The 19,820-nt window shown below is 37.9% G+C and overlaps 1 protein-coding gene across 1 annotated transcript; it reads right to left on the bottom strand.

Moving 5' to 3' along the window:
* Window positions 1-1,988: 1,988 nt before the first annotated feature.
* Cav2 (caveolin 2) lies at window positions 1,989-10,374 on the bottom strand. Its single transcript, XM_090333184.1, has 3 exons — window positions 10,064-10,374; window positions 9,519-9,706; window positions 1,989-4,457 (listed from the first exon to the last, which is right to left on the bottom strand). The coding sequence occupies exons 1-3, from the start codon at window positions 10,211-10,213 to the stop codon at window positions 4,307-4,309; spliced, it is 489 nt and encodes a 162-aa protein (XP_090189310.1). The 5' UTR covers window positions 10,214-10,374; the 3' UTR covers window positions 1,989-4,306.
* Between the last annotated feature and the right edge of the window lie 9,446 nt (window positions 10,375-19,820).

Raw genomic sequence — 19,820 nt, 5'->3', positions numbered from 1 at the left:
ACACTTGACTGTTGCTTTTGGACTGACATGAAACAGATCATCATGATGGATGTATATGATCAGGGATACTGCTCAAGACATGGAAGCCAGAAAACCAGTAGAGACAAGGAGGGTGGGGTCTATTTCTTTCACAGCCACATCCCCAGTAACTTGACCTTCTCCAGCTAGGTCCCAGTTGCTAAAGGTTTTATTACCTCCCAATAGCACCACAGGTCTTTAACATTTGGAAGATAGTTAAGATCCAAATTACAAATGGGGTTGCATAGAGCTAAGCAGGATGCTTACTGGTACGCATAAGGCCTTAGAGTTGATCTTGAGCCTTCTATCGTATCTTCCCCCAGACCTAAGCCATAACAGTGATATTCCAGTAATTAGTTTTTGTTATGGAAAATCTTTATAGATAAATTACTCCTAATTCATTTAAAGCATAGAATAACATTATTTTAGAGAAATATAATAACATTAGAACATATTAAAATCTAAGAGGACCAGGAGTTTGGCCTAGTGGTAGAGTACTTGCCTCGCGTGCAACAAGATTGGGGTTCGACTCCTCAGTACCACATACAAAGAAAAGCTCAAGTGGTAGAGCAGTAACCTTGAGGAAAAGCCCAAGAACAGTGCTCAGGCCCTGAGTTCAGTCCACAGGACTGGCAAAAAAAGAAAAGAAAAGCAGAAAGACCTAAAATCTAGGAAATCTTGTTATGAAGAATTATGTACAATTACACATTATAACAATCTAGAAGAATAAATAGTACATTCATTATTTAGCACATCCTTAGTCTGTCCACCCTGTCCAATGACAGGAAGTTCACTGATTTTTTAAAAGTTTCAGTTCCGGGGCCGGGAGTTTGGCCTAGTGGTTGAGTGCTTGCCTAGCATGCACGAAGACCCGGGTTCGATTCCTCAGTACCACATACATAGAAAAAAGCCAGAAGTGGTGCTGAGGCTCAAGTGGTAGAGCTCTAGCCTTGAGAAAGTCCAAGGACAGTGCTCAGGCCCTGAGCTCAAGGACAGGACTGGCAAAAAAAAAAAAAAGTTCCAGTTCCATTTTCAAAAGGCAAACAGCAAGACTCTTCAGAAGACAGAACACCAGAACTTCACCCCACTGAAGTGATAGAAAAGAACAATATGATAAGGTGTTGAGAGATCTTTTCCCCTAGAGCTTTCAATAGATTCAAGAAAATGGAGACCCAGAGCTTGGATGCCTGGCTTCCAGGGAAGGCTCTTCTTACTACCATCTGACAAATTTCTAAGAAAGACAAGGAAATGAGACAAGGCATGTGAATGACTAGGTAAAAAGGAGACTTTGAATGCTCTTTGAAGCTATAAAGACCATTTAAAAATCCAAACACCTGCTTTTCTTTCTTTTTTCTTTTCTTTTTTTTTTTTTTAGCAGGGAGTGGTCATTTTCCCAGATTGTCCACAAGAAGATCTAGGCCAGTATCAACAATTACTTTTCATATTCCAAAAATAATGTCAGACTTTAGTTTTGCATTAACATTCAAATATCTAAGTATATGTGATTTATATTATTACTTTCATTTTGAAAATCAGAAGCAGAAATTTCAGTTTACTTAGTGTTAGCCAGAAGAAACTCTGAAGAAGTTGAAGCATGGTGAGTTTTGGAACAAGTTACTCTAAGTGGTAGAAAAATGTATGTACTAGAAACATAAAGAATGAAGTTAATGTTTTGTGATTTTTATCTTTTTTGGCAAATATATTGCAAAATTATAATATAATAAGTATGTGCAATACTATATATTTTTACTAAATTTTAATAAGTTTTTAGTAAGTTCAAATTTGTTTGAAGAGATCCTTACTGATCAGCTAGATAATTCATAAAATAAACAATAGAAAGGAAAGACATTGATCAAGGGGTGACATTGTATTCATAAACTGATTCATTAAATGGCAGCTCCTTAAAACTAGCACTCCCCATACAAAACAATAGACAGGATGAAATGTAATAAAAGCAATGAACACATTCATGAAATTTTAGAATGTTTATTCTGAATATGATGAAAGTCTTTTTGCATCCTACTACCTCTTGCTCAAATAAAAGAACATATTTGCATAAAAACTGTTTATTGTATACAAAAGTTGAATCTTTAAAATTAGATTACTTCTAGAAAAATCAATAAAAATTCATTTTGAAAGTAACCTAATCAGAATTAAGGAAATCATGCATTTTAGAAGTTAAAAAGTTTCGTTACATGAATGTGTATAATATAGTCTTTAAAACTTATTATCAATTTAAAAAGGTCAAAACATGATGTATGAAAATAGACATTTTATTAATAAAACATGACTAATCAAATAGCTAATAAACATATACAAGTATTCCTTTTTAAAATTTTTTTCTTTTTTCCCAAGTGTTTTAAAAACACTTTAAATACATAACTCTAAGTCATAAACATAGCTATAAAGTCATGAGACTGATGAAATTTTAAACAAATACAATCAAATCTATATAGTCAAATGAATGGTAATGATTTAAGGTAATGATCATGTATTTTTAAAGGATGCTGTAATTTTCAAATATCATTTTTGTGACTATTCAAAAGGATATGACTTTCCTAATTTAATTATTCTCTTGATTTAGCCCCCAACAGTATTTCAGTTTAATCATTCCTGTATTCAGCGGGACTGACAATCTTGAAAAATTACATTATTTTTCATTGAGTGAAGATTTATTTTTGAGCATATGCAAAGAAATATTAACTCAGATTCTGACAGCAAAGCACTTTTTGTGTGCCTGTATTAAGTATGAGCTTGCTTGGCTCTTTTCTACTCAAAGATGGTATTCTACCACTTGAGCCACATCTGCACTCTGGATTTTTGCTGGTTAATTAGAGTTAAGATTCTCTTGGAAGACTAGCTTAGGCTAGTTTTGAACCACTACACTAAGATATCAGCTTCCTATGTAGCTAGAGTTAGAAGCAAGACTCATACATGCCTGGTTGAGTTCTTTTTAAGATATATAAATTGTAGTAGATATGTAAATTGTAGGCATTCTTTCATATATGACTATAATTTTTGAATAATGAATTTTTTTAAAGCCACAGTAACCAATAACACTAAAAGGAGATTTTACTGCTCAAAAATGAGAATAACTGCATGATGTTATTATCTATATTAGAATATCTTAAAATTTCACAGCTGTTAGTTTTTAATATGTTCATATAACAGTGTCATGGACCCTCAAATTGATAACCATCATTTTAGTGCCTCTACATGTACTAACAGTACTAAAGTGTCTGAAATAACCTTTACCATAGAATGCAATTAAATAGCACCAATATTACTTGAAAGTAAAGTGAAACAATTATAGGAATGTAGAAAATAGATTCAGTTAATAACTCTAAGACAGTAAACACTACCTAGACAAAATACCAACCAGACATGAATTATATTAATATTATAGCCAATAAATACCAATCATAAAACATTTCAGAATTTTCACTCTTTTATGTTTCATTTCCCGAGAAGCTATGTTAATAATTACCTAGTCAAGGCAGCTCAACCTTACCCTTAACAGTGGAATTATACAGTGGGAGACACATTTACTTGTTCTATATATTAGTACAACATAGCTGCAAATACAATAAAAAAATTTCAAAGCACATTTATATTAAGTACAAAATATACAATAAATTGAAACATCTTGTTAAACAGGACTGGAGCTGCCCAGTATCTTAAAAAGAGCCTATTTTCATTATCTCTTTTCACATTTGTTTGTTTTTATTGTATTTCTGAGTTGCTGTCATCACTGCATGATTTGATACTTCAACATCTAGCATCCTGATACCATTTGTCTCTAGGTATTCTTACACTCATATCTGTGCAAGGAATTTTAGAAGTATTACCCAGAGTAGAAGAAAGCAAGGAATTCCATACTGCCCTAAGCAGTTGTGCTTAAAATGATTGAGGGAGCACTCCCTTGATCATTATCAATTCATTAGTTTGAAATGTTTACCTTTTTGTGGTACTAATCTTTCTGCTTGCTAGGCAGATGCTCTACCATGAGCTGAATCATGCCTCAGTCCCAAAGGTATACCTTTGTAGTAAAGCGAACCTGTCTGCCTTGTCAGTGTATTGTATAATCTTGGTTATAAAATTAAATATGAAATCCTGGGCTACTAACTGGGAAATATTGGAAAAGATCTTCCAACAAACCATGTTCAGTGTAGATGCTCATCCTAATTTTCTTAATTAGGACAATTGGGGAAAGAAGAGAACAGTAGTGCTTTAATCACGTAACAGCAAAGGTACAATATCCAAGTCTCTGGATCTGTGGTCTAAGCATTCAGTCGTGGCTCATTTGCAAACTGACAGAAGAGAAGCATCTCCCCACACTTGCACACAAGGGGCCAATGACAACATCTGTCACACTCTTCCATATTGTCTGCACTGAAGGCAGGACCATAAGGCATGTCTTTACAAAAGGCATTAAAATCCTGGAATGTAAGATGAACAATGTGAAAAGGATTGTTAGTGTTACTCACTGAGGTCCAGACTCTCTCACATAAATTGAAAGACATATCATGATTTAATAAACTTAAATTTAATCAAATAGTTCAACACACATAGAAAATGGACAGAACGATAAGAAACACAAAAGACACATTGGTAAAAAAAAATAAACAAACATCAATAATCAATACAAATATTCTTGGTACAGTAAAACAAAAATTAAAAAGAAACAATATATTTATGTATGTACTTCTTCCAGTAGTCATTAAACTTAATAATTGCTCCCTAACATTCTACTTCCTGCCTACCATACCTATTATCTCACTCCAAGTGCCGCTCATCTGGCTAGGCTAATTTGGATTTCTTTGTGCTTCTTTATTATTGAAACAAACGTCTTTATCTTCTTGTTTAACAAAAAGTATCATAAACAAATACTTATATTTCCTTCCAGAAAAGATCTCTAAGTGAATTTTATATAAACATATGAGTGCAAACCAAGTTAGAATTCTGTCATGCTTTCTTGCTATTTCCTGTGCTTTGATTTTTATAGTAATTATTCACACTGAGAAGGGATGTCTGATACAGTTCAAGGAGCTCTGCAAATGGTACTGAAATTCTTAGAAAAAGAAAAGTCACTCTCCTCAAATTATTTTTTGGCATGCCTTTTCTTAAGAAAACGTCATAGCCTTATATTCTCCAGGCTCCTGAAGTTTGTCTGTGTTCCTCTGAAGAAAGTTCTCTCTTGCTGTCATTCTCTTTGATCAAGGAGGAGGGTTGTGAATTTGTGGCATTGCTGGTGGTCTCAATAGGATCTTTATTGTCACCCGGATAGGAGCCAGGCTTGTGATTAAAATGAAACTTAAGTAAAGGTCTGTAGTAGTTGGCCCAAAGAAGAGAAAGTGTCTGACTGGTTGATATATTTTTAGCATACTGAATTATGTATATTGCCTCTCTATACAGGCTATATTTATCTTGTGCTTTTTTTTTACAAGTGCTAAATATTTGAAGCAATTTTATAAGATAAGTAATTATGGGCTGCTGCAGAGCTAATCAGTTCAGTAGAAGGCTGAGTAGTGACAGCTTTTACTTATCACTTTATATCTCAATTGACTTGTGGCCTTTTCCATATTGCTATGAATTAAAGGGAAAGCAGGAAATCTTACAGATCTAGTTATTAGGTCCAACACATTACTAATCATCAAAATGTCCACAGGATGCTGTCAGATAATGAATAATAAAAATGGCCTGATTTGAAATCAGAATATTAATGAAAACAATAACAAAATATCCTCCAATTGATGCATTTACAAGACTGGTTAAGAAAGTTTCCTAACCAGTCTACTTCCTGCTCTTCTCTACCCCGTAACTCCCCAGATGTCCATCTAAGGGGACATTGGGCACCTGTCAAATTTGACTTTCCAGTTAAGCAGAAAGCAGTTGTCTGCATTTAAGAATTGCAGTTCATTGGTTCTGAGGAACACATTTTAATTTTATTTTCTTTAGGTTAGTATTCTTCCATTTTAGATCAGAGAACCCATGAATACCAAAATAAATTATGGTTTCATCATTGCATGGTTTATCTTCTTAAACGACATACAATTTGGAGTAACCCAAAAGTTGATGGAGGCTTCTTATGCAAAATTTATATTGTAGGCTGGTAGTTTGGCCTACTCATCGAGTGCTTGCCTAGCATGCACCAAGACCTTGGTTCGATTCCTGGGTACCACATACATAGAAAAAAGCCAGAAGTGGCAGAGCTCTAGCCTTGAGAAAGTCCAAGAACAGTGCTCAGGCCCTGAGCTAAAGGCCCAGGACTGGCAAAAACAAAATCTATATTGTACAAAATTATATATTCCTCCATTGGCTAATTCAGCTCTCAGAGAATTTTTAGTTAGCTTTGTATCATGAAAATTTCATTGTCATGAGAAATTCGTTATATTAAAGATGTCTTCTACAAATGAGATCACCACTACATTCCTATCAGTTACTTAGGCATCTTTTTGCATTGCATCCCAGTAAAAATAAGGACAGATGTTTCAGTTACATTTCTGTGGTTATCATTCACTTATGGCCAAATGGAGGTTCTTCACATCTGACTATATCATGGAGTCAAACTGATGTCTTGATCCTTAATGACCAACACTCTGCCCTAAGGAAAACCAAAGTTCTGCCTTTTATTTTTGTTGCATTTATTTGTTTAAAGAGTATAAAATCAGGTGATGTATAATATTTTCCCCTTGTAGTTCCAGCTACTTGGGAGGGAGGCTGAGACAAAAGGATTGCTTGAGCCCTAAGTTGAGGGCCAGTCTGGGAAGCATAGTAAGGTTCCATGTCAAATAGATTCCTCTCTCTCTCTCTCTCTCTCTCTCTCTCTCTCTCTCTCTCTCTCTCTCTCTCTCTCTCTCTCTCTCTCTCATTCTCTCCCTATCCTAACTCAAATGTGTGGTGAAACTATGACTTAGTTCTAGATTTCTTTACTGTGAATATTTTTTTCCACCTTGTCACCAACTTCTTGGTAAAACAATAAATACTATTTAAAAATATAGAACAAAAAATTTTAAAAGAAAAACACACGACTTAGTTAAAAAAAAAGTTTGCCCTTCTATAAGGTTTCTCTTTGATCGGTTTTATATTTCAGGGACAGATAATCTAGTAAATGATAAATCTACTTTATAAAGGTATAAACTAACATCTGAGTATCCTAATTTTTAAAATTATTCCTGAACGTGCCATTATAATTTCCTGGTGACAACTATACAACAATTAAATATTAATGTTCTATGTGTGTGCTATGTGACAAATAAGCTGCAGTTAAATAATGCATTTTCTGTGGCTAAAAAGGCAGAGCTGATGACTCACTAATGGAAACCTACACATGAAACCCCTCTTTTCTCCAGAAAGCCAGGTGAAGAAAGGCATCATTTGGTCCCTTGCAGAAAGACTATTTTCTTCCCCCATTCAGTAATTGTAAACTTACTGTTTTCCAATGTGCACAAAAGCTTCAGGAAAGCGTAGCTTTTGTTGACTCTAACCATGGTGTTCTCTGAATCTCAGTAGCATTCACAGAAGCTATAGGATACTTAATTTTGAAAGTGAAAAAAACCTCCCATAGAGGTTATGAAGATTGGATGCAGTTAATTAGGACTCTGTAACTTTTTGTACCTGTATAAACATCATTCTGTGTGCATACAGTCAGCATATTTGATAACTACATTCCTGGCCCTTATGAATTTATATATGCATAAAGGTGCAGATTTTTCATTGATCTGCCAATCTTTCTATACTTTCTACACCATTATTTAACAACCTTCAGTGATCAAATCTGTATTCTTTGTTTATTCCTTATCTATCCAGTGGATTTTTAATTATTCCTTAAACGCATTTTATAAACCTCTTTTCCACAAAGCCTTCTCTGTTCTTTTCTCTCTCCCTTTACAGTTAGCTGTGTATATGTTCATTCTGAACTTCTGGAGCCAACCAGTGCTACCCCATGTACTGTGGTTTAGAGGAAGGAGAATCTCAAATCCAGTATCCAGAATAAATGAGGCACTCAATAGTGCTAGTTTATCGAAATAAACCACCCAAATAAACAACTGATTAAATTAAGCCAGTCATCGTAAGGAATGAATAATAAGTTAGTAGCTTTTAACTGAGCACTGAGTAGGTACTGGGGGTATGGCAAATCCTATAAAGTGATTCACAATGATGTGGAGGAACCTAGGACCATGCATTTCACCTTCAACCACCCTGAGGCACCAGTTTGACATCTGTCATATGAAGGACAGTTCTTCCTGCCAGAATCAACTGGATATCCTGTCCACCTCCCTTCCAGGGATTGAATTTAGGTCCTCCGGTTGGACAAGTGCTATACCACTTGAATATACTCCCAGCCTTTTGCTTTCAGTTAAGTACTTCTGATAAGGTCTGGAGCTGGTATGTGTTCTGCTTGGCCTCAAACTTCAATCCTTCTCCTCCTGCTTCTCAAATAGCTGGGATTACAGGCAGATCCAGAACATCTGAATTATTTGTGAGGCAATCTGGCTAAATTTTACTCCATCTGACTTTCAGTCATGATCTTCCTGTCTTCATCTCCCACTTAGCTGGCATTACACATGTCCACTGTCACTAAGTGAATATTTGTTAATACAACAATAAGTCTTCTTGGTAGACTAAGTTGCTTTCCTTAAGAAAAACAACGTTTAAAAGTGTTTCAAATTTTATTCTGTCTTGTTTCCAGGGGCATGGGTTCTCACTATGTAACCCAGGGCTGTCCTAAAACTCTAAGGCTTGCCTCATACTTCCAAGTAGTGGGATTTACAGGAACATTCCACCATGTCCAGCCTCCAGAATCTTAGGATGCATCCCGAGTGTGCCGAGTGTGACTACAGCATCCTATCAATGTCCAATGGGTTCCTCTGGTTTTGTTTTTCCCCCCTCCTTTTAACTAGAAGCAACTCTTACTTGTGACTCATGGGCACAAAAATCATTGAATGGCATCAGAGTTCATTATTGCCCGGGTGTAGTTTTCATTCCTGCACAATGGGTCCCCTTCCCCTTGACAGTACCCACCTCGCCCTTGCCATTGGCCAGCAGTGGAACTGGAGGTACCCCTTCCCGCAGCGCTTTCTTACCAGGCCTCACATCCCTGCCTAGACATATCGCCTGTGGCATTCTGCTCGGAGATCACTTTTGTTTTACTCCAAACACAGGTGGTGACTAAATGTAAGGCAATGAAAGAAGGGCCTTGCCCAGAACCACAGGCACATGTCTTAACAGGGCCTGGGAGGGAGCAGCCTGTGGCAGACAGCAAGCTTCCAGGTCCCCACCTCTGCTCTCCACTCAGCTCAGCTCTCTGAAGGGAGGGAAACAAATCACACCCAGGAGAGAGATGCATTCTTCTTTTCGTTTCACCTCTCAAGAAAAGAAAGCACGCAGCCTTTCAAGGCTGATCTGATGCACCGTCTTCCCTGGGAAAAAGGAAGGGAAGGGCAGGTGGGCGGGGGTGGGGGGAAACCAGTCCACCCAGTGCCCCACTCCCTTCTCACCAGATGTGCAGACAACTGAGGGTGGCGAAGAGAATCCCCGCAGCGAAGGCCAAGGGGACGGCCAGGAACACGGTCAGGAACTTGTAGAGCATGTACTTGCTGACTTCGAAGAGGGCATGGCTGCAGACCCACACTTTGTCAAAGGAGTGTGTCGTTGCCGGCTCTGCAATCAAGTCTTCAAAGCCCAGCTACAGGAGACAAGACGCAGAGACCAAAGCCAGCTGTCACCCGAGTGATCACCAAGCACCCCTCCCCTCTCACCCTCCTCCGCCCTCCCCCCCCTCCCCAATCAGGGAAAGCAAGAAGGAAGAAGGCTAGTTGCCTGTGTCCCCAGGTTCTCTTAGAGTCACCCAGGACGCACAGGAAGTTGGCTAGGAATTCCTTGCTGTGCGGGGGACCTAGTACAGGTGTGGTAGGGGCAGTGTCCCGAGGTCCTGGGCTACCCGAGGATGGGCAATGGATGGAGAGGAGGGGTAAAGGGGGCCCGCAGCCCGCGATGGTGGCAGGCGCCTCCTGTCCAGGTTAGCGCCCGCCATGAGCTTCACCTGCAGATGGGAGTTGAGCCGGTGCGGATCCCGATCATAGCTCGAGTCCACAAACTTCTCCGGGTCGCCGTAGTCGACGCCGCTGTGACGGCTGTAGACGTCGTCGTCCATGAAGAGCTGCACGTCGGCCTTCTCGGTCTCCAGCCCCATTGCGCTGTCAAGTGCGCGGTGGCTGCGGCGGGGCCCGGGCAGAGCGGCCTCCCCTTCCAGTCGTGCCTGGCCCCGCCCCGCCTCGCCGGGCCTCGCCTGGCTGCGCGCACAGCAGCCGCAGCAGCGAGGCGGGCGGTGGCCGCTTCCCGGCCGCCTCTTCCCCACCTCCAGGCCCCACCACCCGAGTTCCGCCCCACCCTGCCAGGCCTGCGGGCTGGGAGGACACCTCTCCCGCGGAGTCCAGTCCAGGGTGCGCGGGGAAAACACTCCATGAGTCACTTCCTCGCCCTGCTGGGAGAGGCCAAACGTGCCACCCAGGGTCCAGAAAAGCCTCCTGGACCGGACAGCTGGACGCCGGGACGGCGATGTATAAGGGCATCCCCCAGAGCAGGGCCGGCCTGCCAGAAACGCTGGGCTTATGTGACAGAGGGAGCAGCCAGTTTAGGTATGGGAGCAGAAGGTCCATCCTCACCCTCTGCCTCTGTTTACCCCGGATAACTTGGTCCAGTCGGACCACTAGAACTGTCTAATGGGAATTCAGTGTCAATTCATGCAAAATCCATCAATTGTCTCCAACTCAAAATAAGCTTCTGAACCTGCACTGTGCTTCTCCACCATGAATCCCGGAGTCACACACCCTCAGACCCCTGCAGAAGCTCTTTCACTGTCCCAGAGTGCACAGGGTGAGTGCTGAGCCGGCCTGAGGCTAGTGCATGTGGGGTATGTGAGCTGGGGTAAATGAGACGCCTGTCTTTCAAGTAGGCACCTTTACTCCAAGAAGCCTGCTTTTGCTTCCACACCACAACTCTTGGTTTTCCATTGACTCAGACATTGGAAAGGCTTTCACAATCTCTAAGGTGCAGACACATCTGTAATTACCTTGTTGGAATCAGGTAAACGTAAAACCATAGGGCCATAGGTGGATCAGGCCACTGACCATTGCCTGACCAGCTTCAGAATGGAGGAGTTTGTCGGTTCATCAAAGGTTTGTGGTTGGGTGAACTCAGAAAAAAAAAGGTTTTAGTGGAACTTTGCCAAAAGCAAAATAATGGTCCTACACTTCGAAGGTTGCCTGCAGCTGACACAGAACCCAAGAGGTAGAGACAAACAGCAGGTATTGAAATACAGTAATGGAGTCTGTTGCAATTGTCCCTGTGATGTAACTGGACTTGAGGATTTACTGCCTTAGAAAAAATAAGACTAGGTTTGAAATGATAAGCATTATAAAGGCAGCCCCCCTTGGCTCACATTTATAATCCTAGCTATTCAGTAGACTGAAATCTAAGAATGGCATATCATCACAATCAAAATAACAAAATAAAATAAATAACCCAAAAGAACAAGAAGTGAACATGAAAATTGTGAACTCAAAATACAATATTTCTAATAAACTAAAAGTTTACCTGCTACCGGCTGAAAGCATAGTATAGAATTCTTCTTTTTTGTTTTTTGTACTTATTTTTTTCAGAAAGTGAAGATTGAAAGCCAACCAGAAGATGAAACTAATATAGGCGTAACAGGGTAGTTTATGTTATAGACTCATTTGTAACATGATAGATATTTATATAAATGGTAAGAAAGATGTCAGCTAAATGAAACTCATCTAGATTTTGTGTTTAAAGTATAAATGTAAACTTACAAAATGAGGCTATTTATTTGACTATGGAATTACAAATTCTTATTGAATACTACCTATGTCCATTGATTGGGTATATGTGGCTATTTGGATGAAATCCTGTCCATTTCACCATCGTAACCAATATGTTATTATTTTTCTTTACCTTATGTTTGGCAGAGCTGTTCACCAATGCTTAGGCAGCAGCAGCTACTGTTCTCAAGGGGCTTAAACCAGAAGGATGCCCACAGCAAGAGCATCCTGTCCTTATTATGACCATTTTTCAGAAAAGAGAAAATAAAATATCATTTTGAGGTAAATGGCTGAGCATACTTTAGTATCTCTGAGACATCAGAGTATCTCCAATGAAACTTTTTTAAATTTCCCTATAACCAAGGACAGTAAAAAAAATCCTATAATATATTATCTTTGGATTACTATTGTTTTTTTGTTGGTCATGGGGCTTGAACTCTGGGCCTGGGTGCTGTCCCTGAGCATTTCAGATCAATGCAACTACCCTACCCATGGGCCTGGGCATTGTCTCTGAGTTCTTCAAATCTAGTGATTAATTGTAGATAAGATAATTGAAGACTAAAGTGCCCGGGCTGGCTTTGAACTGCAATCCTCAGATCTCAGCCTCCTGAGTAGCTAGGATTACAGATGTGAGCCATGGAGCTTGACTGGTTTTAGTATTAGGATTAGGATTAGCATTAGCATTTTTGAGTAGGATAGTTTAAAATCATTTTCCTTCCTGTATATTTTCTCATTAAAGTGTTAAAGAAAGACATTTGTCCTGGCTTGTTAAAAATTGTAGGTGAATATTGAGATTCCATCTCACCCCAGTTAGAATGATCATTATCAAAAAAAAACTAATAACAGATGCTGACAGGGATGTGGCCAAAAGGAAATCTACTGCACTGCTGGTGGGAAGGTAAACTTGCTCCATCACTCTGGAAAGCAGTATGGAGGTTCCTCAAAGGACTAAATTTAGAGCTTCCCTATGACCCAGCAATTCTACTCCCAGGCATTTATCCAACTAATCACAAACCAGGCCAGACTAAAGCTACCAGCACATCTGTGTTCACTGCAGTATTACTTACCATAGCTAATATACGGAATCAAACTAAATGCTCCTCAGTAGATGAATGGATCAAGAAAATGTGGTATACATACACAATGAAATTCTATGCTTCCATCAGAAAGAATGTCATCACCCCATTCATAAAGAAATGGAAAGACTTGAAAGACCAAAACAAAACAACAAAAACATAGACCATATGGCTTTCCTCATTTGTAGTAGCTAGAATACGTCTAGGATATTCTCAGGAGAGGACCACAATAATTCAATAACTGTGCACGTATGACCATATAAAATAATGCTAATCAAAATGAACTCCAAGAAATGAAAATAAGACTTTTTGATGGTACTGTATGAGATTATCCCTTGTTTTCCTTTCTCTTATTTCCTTTGGTTTAGTCCCTGATGTCACTGGTTTTTTTTTTTTTTAACTTATGTATTCTTTGTCTTGTATATAAGTTTATCTTTGGGGAAGGGAAGGTAAACTCCAGAAACAGTGGGACAAAGGGTGAACAAATGCAACTGTGATACTCACTAAACACCATGCTGGAAATGAACTTTACAACTTGTGGGTAGTCAAGGGGGGAAAAGTGGGAGAAAATGAAGGAGGGGAGTAGCACTGTTCAAAAAGAAATGTATTCATTACCTGGTTTGTGTAACTGTAACCCTTCTGTACAATAAAATTTCAATTTAAAAAAATTAGGTGAGGCAAATATAACTGTAACCTCTCTATTAATTACAATAAAAATATGAATAAAAATTGTAGGTGAATGATCTCATGAATAAAAATGTTTTCCCCAAATCACAAATATGTGATCACATTCCCTAGATACTTTATATGAAATTTTAATCAGGGTCTAATTTTCAAACTGTCTTGGTACTAATTGGTTATTAATGGAAACAATAGATTCTTGATCCAACCATATGATTTATTAATACATATAACATTTAGTTTATACCAGGGTTTTTCAACTTTGATACATTTGGGGCCAGACCATTCTTTGTCTGGTGCACAGTACAATGTTTGGCAACTTCCCCGACTTCTGTCCCATTATATGCCAATAACACACCCCAATTGTGACAACAAAAATGTTTCCAGACATTGCCAAATATCCCTGGAGAGCTCTAAGTCACCTTTTCCCTCCTTTTTTGGGGCTGAGGACCATAAGAATAAATGCTATAGAAATGACTTGTAAAAATAAGCTCTGGCTGTGCCATTATAAGCTCCTGTTTAAGATAAAGCTGAGGACAATGATACTAATTTATTAGAAACTCCAGGGCTTTTTGAAGTTAAGCTTAAGTATATTTGTCTGTCTTATAAATTTTTCAGAAGAACCAATTTTTTATTGATTAATTGCCAAATTTCAATGCAAGACTGGTAGTAAGAAATATGTATGTCCCATGAAGAGACCCAAAAGAAATAACTACCACACCCTGTCTTTTTTTCAGACTTCTTATGCTTTCCTCACAAAAAGCTTGAACTGTTTAAATGACTGTATCTGGAAAATTGTGAACTGGGAAATTTTTTCAAGACCATTCTGTCCTAGAGCTATATAAAATTCAGGGTTTGTTGGTAAATCTCAGAAATTAAATATTTTGTTCAATTTTGAGATGACCCTAACTGACAAGTCCCTGGACTTGTTAGAGAAAGAGCCAGATAGGTGGTTTGTAGATCTTTTACATATTCCTTCAGAGGCTTATTTCACACGGATAAAGTCTTGAGAACTCTAGAGACACCTACTGGTTCCTGTATGGGCTATTCTCTAGTATAGTGGCTTTGAGTAAATAATTCCTTCCATTCTTTCCTATCCTTACTCTTTACTGTATCATTGCATCTTTTTATCTCTTCCTCTCCAAGCTCTCATCTCCCTACCATCCCCCATCTCCTGACAATGCTCAGGAAAGTCCTCAGCTTATTCTCTGTGCTCTGCCAAAGAAAAATCAGAATTTAAAAAATGCTACTATAGTTACTCAGTATTCAAGTTTGTGAAGTATTACCAGACAGTTGTATAGTATTTGAAGAAAGTCTATTCCTTAAATGCTAACTCTCTTTTAATCCAAATTCTGTGTAAAATGAGTCTCACACCAGTGAACTAGAAATTTTTAGTTTAATGTTAAGGCACAATTGCCCTTTTGTTACTGGTGCCAGCTTAATTTTCTGTTTCAAATAGCACTTCCTCTAGCCAAAAATCTCTCTATATACACAAGAAATTCCAGAGCTACCTTCAGATCAGGCATTCTAGGATATTAGAAATGAAAGGGGAAGAACGTACACTTTTGAAAAGAGTTCATGGATTATGGTTACAGCTGATGGAATAGGTTAACCTTTCTCCTTCAAAACAATGCAGGACAATTGATTTGAGATTTATTTTATCTTGTTTTCTATAATTAAAGGATGTTCTTGTTTAATGTTTTGAATGTGCCATTCATTTCTAGAATATTGTATGCACAAATAAGACATATCTCCATCACTTTGATATTTTATCTTTGCAGAACATGAAATAGACACCCCATTAACTTTTGGTATGCACTAACTTCCAGTTAACCCTTTAGCTCAACTTCCTCTGTTTTAAGATAACATAATGACTTTTGCAAGGTTGAAGAGTTGAGGGTTTTCTAATACAAACTCATATATGTTTAAGACTCCTGTCTGCCAAATCTCCAGATTCAGAGGCTGCTTTAATTTGGGTTTTAATTTTAGATGTAAAGTTAGTATAGCTCAGTTTGAAGCCTTTTGTGTTCTATCAATTTTTTTCTTTTTATAAATGTTCTACTTTCAGTTATTGCTAATGCCAATTTTTAAAAATAACATGGCCAAGCAACATCAAAAAAAAAAAAAGAATGGGAAGAATCTATTTTTTTCTGTTTTTCCCCCCTGAAAGTTCTTGCTTCATTGCATATTTCCAAGAAAAAAATAAGGACAAAAGTACAGGGTGTCTTCAGACAGAAGAGTCTTTTAAGTTACTGTTTAGTCATCTATCAGGTAACTCTTAAGGTTTGAGAAAGTCATTTGTAAGGAAAGATTAAAGGAAATCCAATTGCATGGAGCTGATGACAGGCTGGGAAAGTGCCAAGGAGTTGGGCAGAAGACTTTTTATATTTTCCTATCAATAAACATTTGGAAAGAACTTTGTTTCTGGAGTGTTTACAGAAAAAAAGTCTTGTCTATTTCTGTCCCATGGTGACACAATAATGTAAGGCAGACTTCTACCCTACATGAAAGCATGAAGTAATTTAGTCAATGGAGGTGTCCTTATCCATTCTGTGTCCCCCAAAGCCTAGCCAGGTCTTCACTGTCTGCCAATTGCTTATTAAGTTTTTAGTCTCTCATTGAGGACAGCTTGAAGATTGGATCTAAAGGTAAATAAAAACAAAGTTACTCTGTTAAACATATTATAAGTAGGACTATTGATATTTTGTGTTTGAGTGAGGTAATGCTTCTCCAGTTAAATAATAAATAAATGGATAAATATCTTATTTCAAAAAGCAATTTTAGTGGATGTTTTATTTTCATCAAAAAAGAAATGAAAGGGAAAAGGGAAACATTTGGAGCATTCAGAATATTTTCATCATGTTAACTTCAAAACAACAAGAAAATTTTTATTGAACTTCACATTGTTTTCTATAAGCATCTATATTTGTGCTGCCATTTCACTTTGGGAAAATTATAACAATTACTTTCCAAATAGAATGTTGCCCCTCCCCAGATAGTAGTGAATGAATGAAACATTCTGGCCATCACTTATTTTCAGCCTATATCCAATTCACATAATTTCACTAAAAATGCTGTTTCCTTTTATAAATAATTGTGGTCCTTGGAAACTCTTGAATAAACAAATCGCTAGAAATAAACTTAGATAGTAAGGCACTGTGGTCCTGAAAAACTGCACACTACTTTATTTGGAAATAGTAGAATTTGCAGAATGCAGCTGTAAAGGGCAGGCTGCTCGAATTACTTGGTTCTGAAGACTTTTACTATGAAAGCAAAGTATTTTCTGAAGGAGTAGAGCACAAATAGCTAAATGTTTGGAGAAAATGCAGTTATTATTTTGTCATTTTGGAAAAACTTTTCTCATGTTGCCATGTTTGTGCGACAAGTCTTTTTTCATTAAAAAGATAGTGCAACAGAAATAAGATGTGGGACTAATAAGTGATAGTTTTAGATATAACTAGAGGCTGTTGATTGTTCTCTGGAGCTGGACAATCATTCAGGCAGTTAATAAAATCCTGCAAGTTCCTTCTAGGCTCAGGGAGATGTATCAAAGTATTAAAGTCTGCTTTTTAGAAGCTCATACTTCTGTGCCTTGGAGTTTATTTCCCACCTAATTTTTCTCAGTGGATTTTTTATTGTTGTTAGTTTTCTTTTTCTCTGACTGAAAGTGTTTGCTTGGTAGAAATGTAGATTTTTTTTCTCCTATCTTCTCCTTTCCTGAATTTCTTGCTCCTTTCAGTCACAATAGTATTAGTATGCTGGGACTTGAACTCAGAGCTTGAGTGTTGTCCCTGAACTGCTTTGCCTTTGTGTGCTCAAAGCCAGTGCTTTGTCACTTGAGCCACAAAGCCACATCCCCTTTTTCTGAGTGGTTTATTGGAGGTAAGAGTCTCACAGACTTTCCATACCCTGCTGGCTTCAAACCATGATCCTCAGATATCAACCTCTTGAATAGCTTTGTCAATCACAGTCTTCTCACTCACCGAGTTGGGAAGAACTTGGAGATTACAGACCAAAGAGTCCTATACCCTTAATTCTTAATGAGTAGTCACACTGGCTTTGCAAATTATTTTAATAACACTATATATTTTCTTTTTGAAATTGTCCTCTACACTGATTATTTGGCTGTTCTATTTTAGTACTGGTTCAAATTAATCAAGTTTGGAATTGAAATGCCCAAGTTCGATGTTTTGAAATTTACTCCATTTATTAATTCTTCAATAAATGGAGATGAAGACTGAGTGAAGTAGCATCCTTAAGATGGGAAAGTAGAATGGGGTGTTGCTGGCGCCCTGTGCTGCTGTCATCGAGCTTTTTATTATTTTTTTTACTTGTGGATCATAGGGCTTGAATTCTGCCTGGGTGCTGTCCCTGAGCTCTTCAGCTCAAGGCTACCACCATATCCTTGAGCCAAGCCCCACTTCCCAATTTCTAGAGGTTAATTGGAGATAAGAGTCTCAGGTCCTTTTGTGCCAGGGCTGGCTTTGAACCTTGACCCTCAGATCTCAGCCTTCTACGTAGCTAGGATTACAGGCATGAGCCACAGTGCCTAGCTTGTTATCGAACTTTGTAAGGACTTTCTTTCAACCCTATCATGACATGACTACAATAACTTCTGTACATTCTACTGAGGGACATTTGTAGGTTGACCAAGTAGTGTGAGAGAATGAGTAGTTTTAAGGGAGTCAGCTTGAATTGAACTCTGTCTGAATGAATCTGACCAAGAACTGATCTCCAGCTTTCCATTTCCACCTCTCCTTTCAGAGCTGCTCTTTGCCCATTTTAAATGTCCCATTTTGCTCTTACTGTATAATTATCCACACAAGAGAGTATAAGAAACATAGGGAGTCAAAATACTGGTGACAACAAGTTTCTTTAGGAAAGATACACACAAAAAGAATTTCCCATCACATTTCATTGTAATCAATTTTTCAATACATTTTTCATTTTATTTTTCTGATTCAGGGTCTCATGGTGAATCTCAGGCAATTTTTGAACTTGCTATGTAGTCCAAGCTGGACTGAGTTTATAGTTGTCCTGTCTCTGCTTTTACAGGGCTAGGATTACAGGTGTGGGGTAATTATGCTCATTGCAAATTATATATATATTTATATATATTCACACACACATATATATACATATGTATATATGTAAAGGTGATGTACAGAGAGGTTACAACTACACAAGTCAGGTAATGAGTACATTTCTTTGAACAATGTCATCCCTTCCCTTGCTGTCTTCCAGGTTTTCCTTCTCCTTGCACAAAAGTTGTATAGTTCATTTTCAACCTGAAGCCTAGCAAGTTTCACTTATACATTTGTTCACCCTTTGTTACACTCTTTCTCTGCTCCCCCTTTGCCCTCCCCCAAACAGATAAAATAGCAACAACAATAACAACAAAAATACTCTTGTTTCCATCATAGAAACTGAACAACACATTGCTCAATGATCAGTGGGCCACTGAAGAGATTAGAAGGGAAATACAAATGTTAATGGAATTTAGTAAAAATGAACACACAGAATACTAGCGCTTTGGGGAGACAATAAAAGCAGTACTGCGGTAGGGGGGGGAGTTTAGCCTAGTGGTAGAGTGCTTGCCTAGCATGCACAAGGACCTGGGTTCAATTCCTTGGTACCACATACATAGAAAAAAGCTAGAAATGGTGCTGTAGCTCAAGTGGTAGAGCTCTAGCCTTGAGAAAGCCCAAGGACAGTGCCCAGGCAATGAGTTCAAGGCCCAGGACTGGCAAAAAAAAAAAAGCAGTACTTAGAGGGAATTTTATATATATAAATGCCTTCAACAAATTGAAGAAATTCCAAGTCCATACTTTAATGATGTACCTCAAGCTCCTTGAAAAAACGAGCACAAGCCAAGGCCCAAATTAGTAGATGGAAACATAATAAAAATTAAATTACAAATAAATGAATTACAGACTAAAAATTGTAGAACGAATGAAAATAAAGAATTAGTTCTTTGAAAAAATTAACAAAATTAACAGACCCTTAGAAAATCTGATTTAAAAAAGACTACATATTTTTTCTTTTATGTTTAGTTATTTTGTGTTTTGTTACTCAACAAAATTGGTCAGTTATATACTATTACTTTCTAGAATCAGTTTTTAAATTAGCAAATAAACGTGCTACTAATACTTTTTAATACTGATCAATTTTGTTTACACTATGCATTCTTCATAATTACAGT

Source organism: Megascapheus bottae, chromosome 5 (genome assembly GCF_031878675.1).
Source record: "Megascapheus bottae isolate mThoBot1 chromosome 5, mThoBot2.hap1, whole genome shotgun sequence".
Lineage (NCBI taxonomy): Eukaryota > Metazoa > Chordata > Mammalia > Rodentia > Geomyidae > Megascapheus > Megascapheus bottae.
The sequence above is the reverse complement of the archived record's forward strand: the minus strand, read 5'-3'. Positions and strand labels throughout refer to the sequence as shown.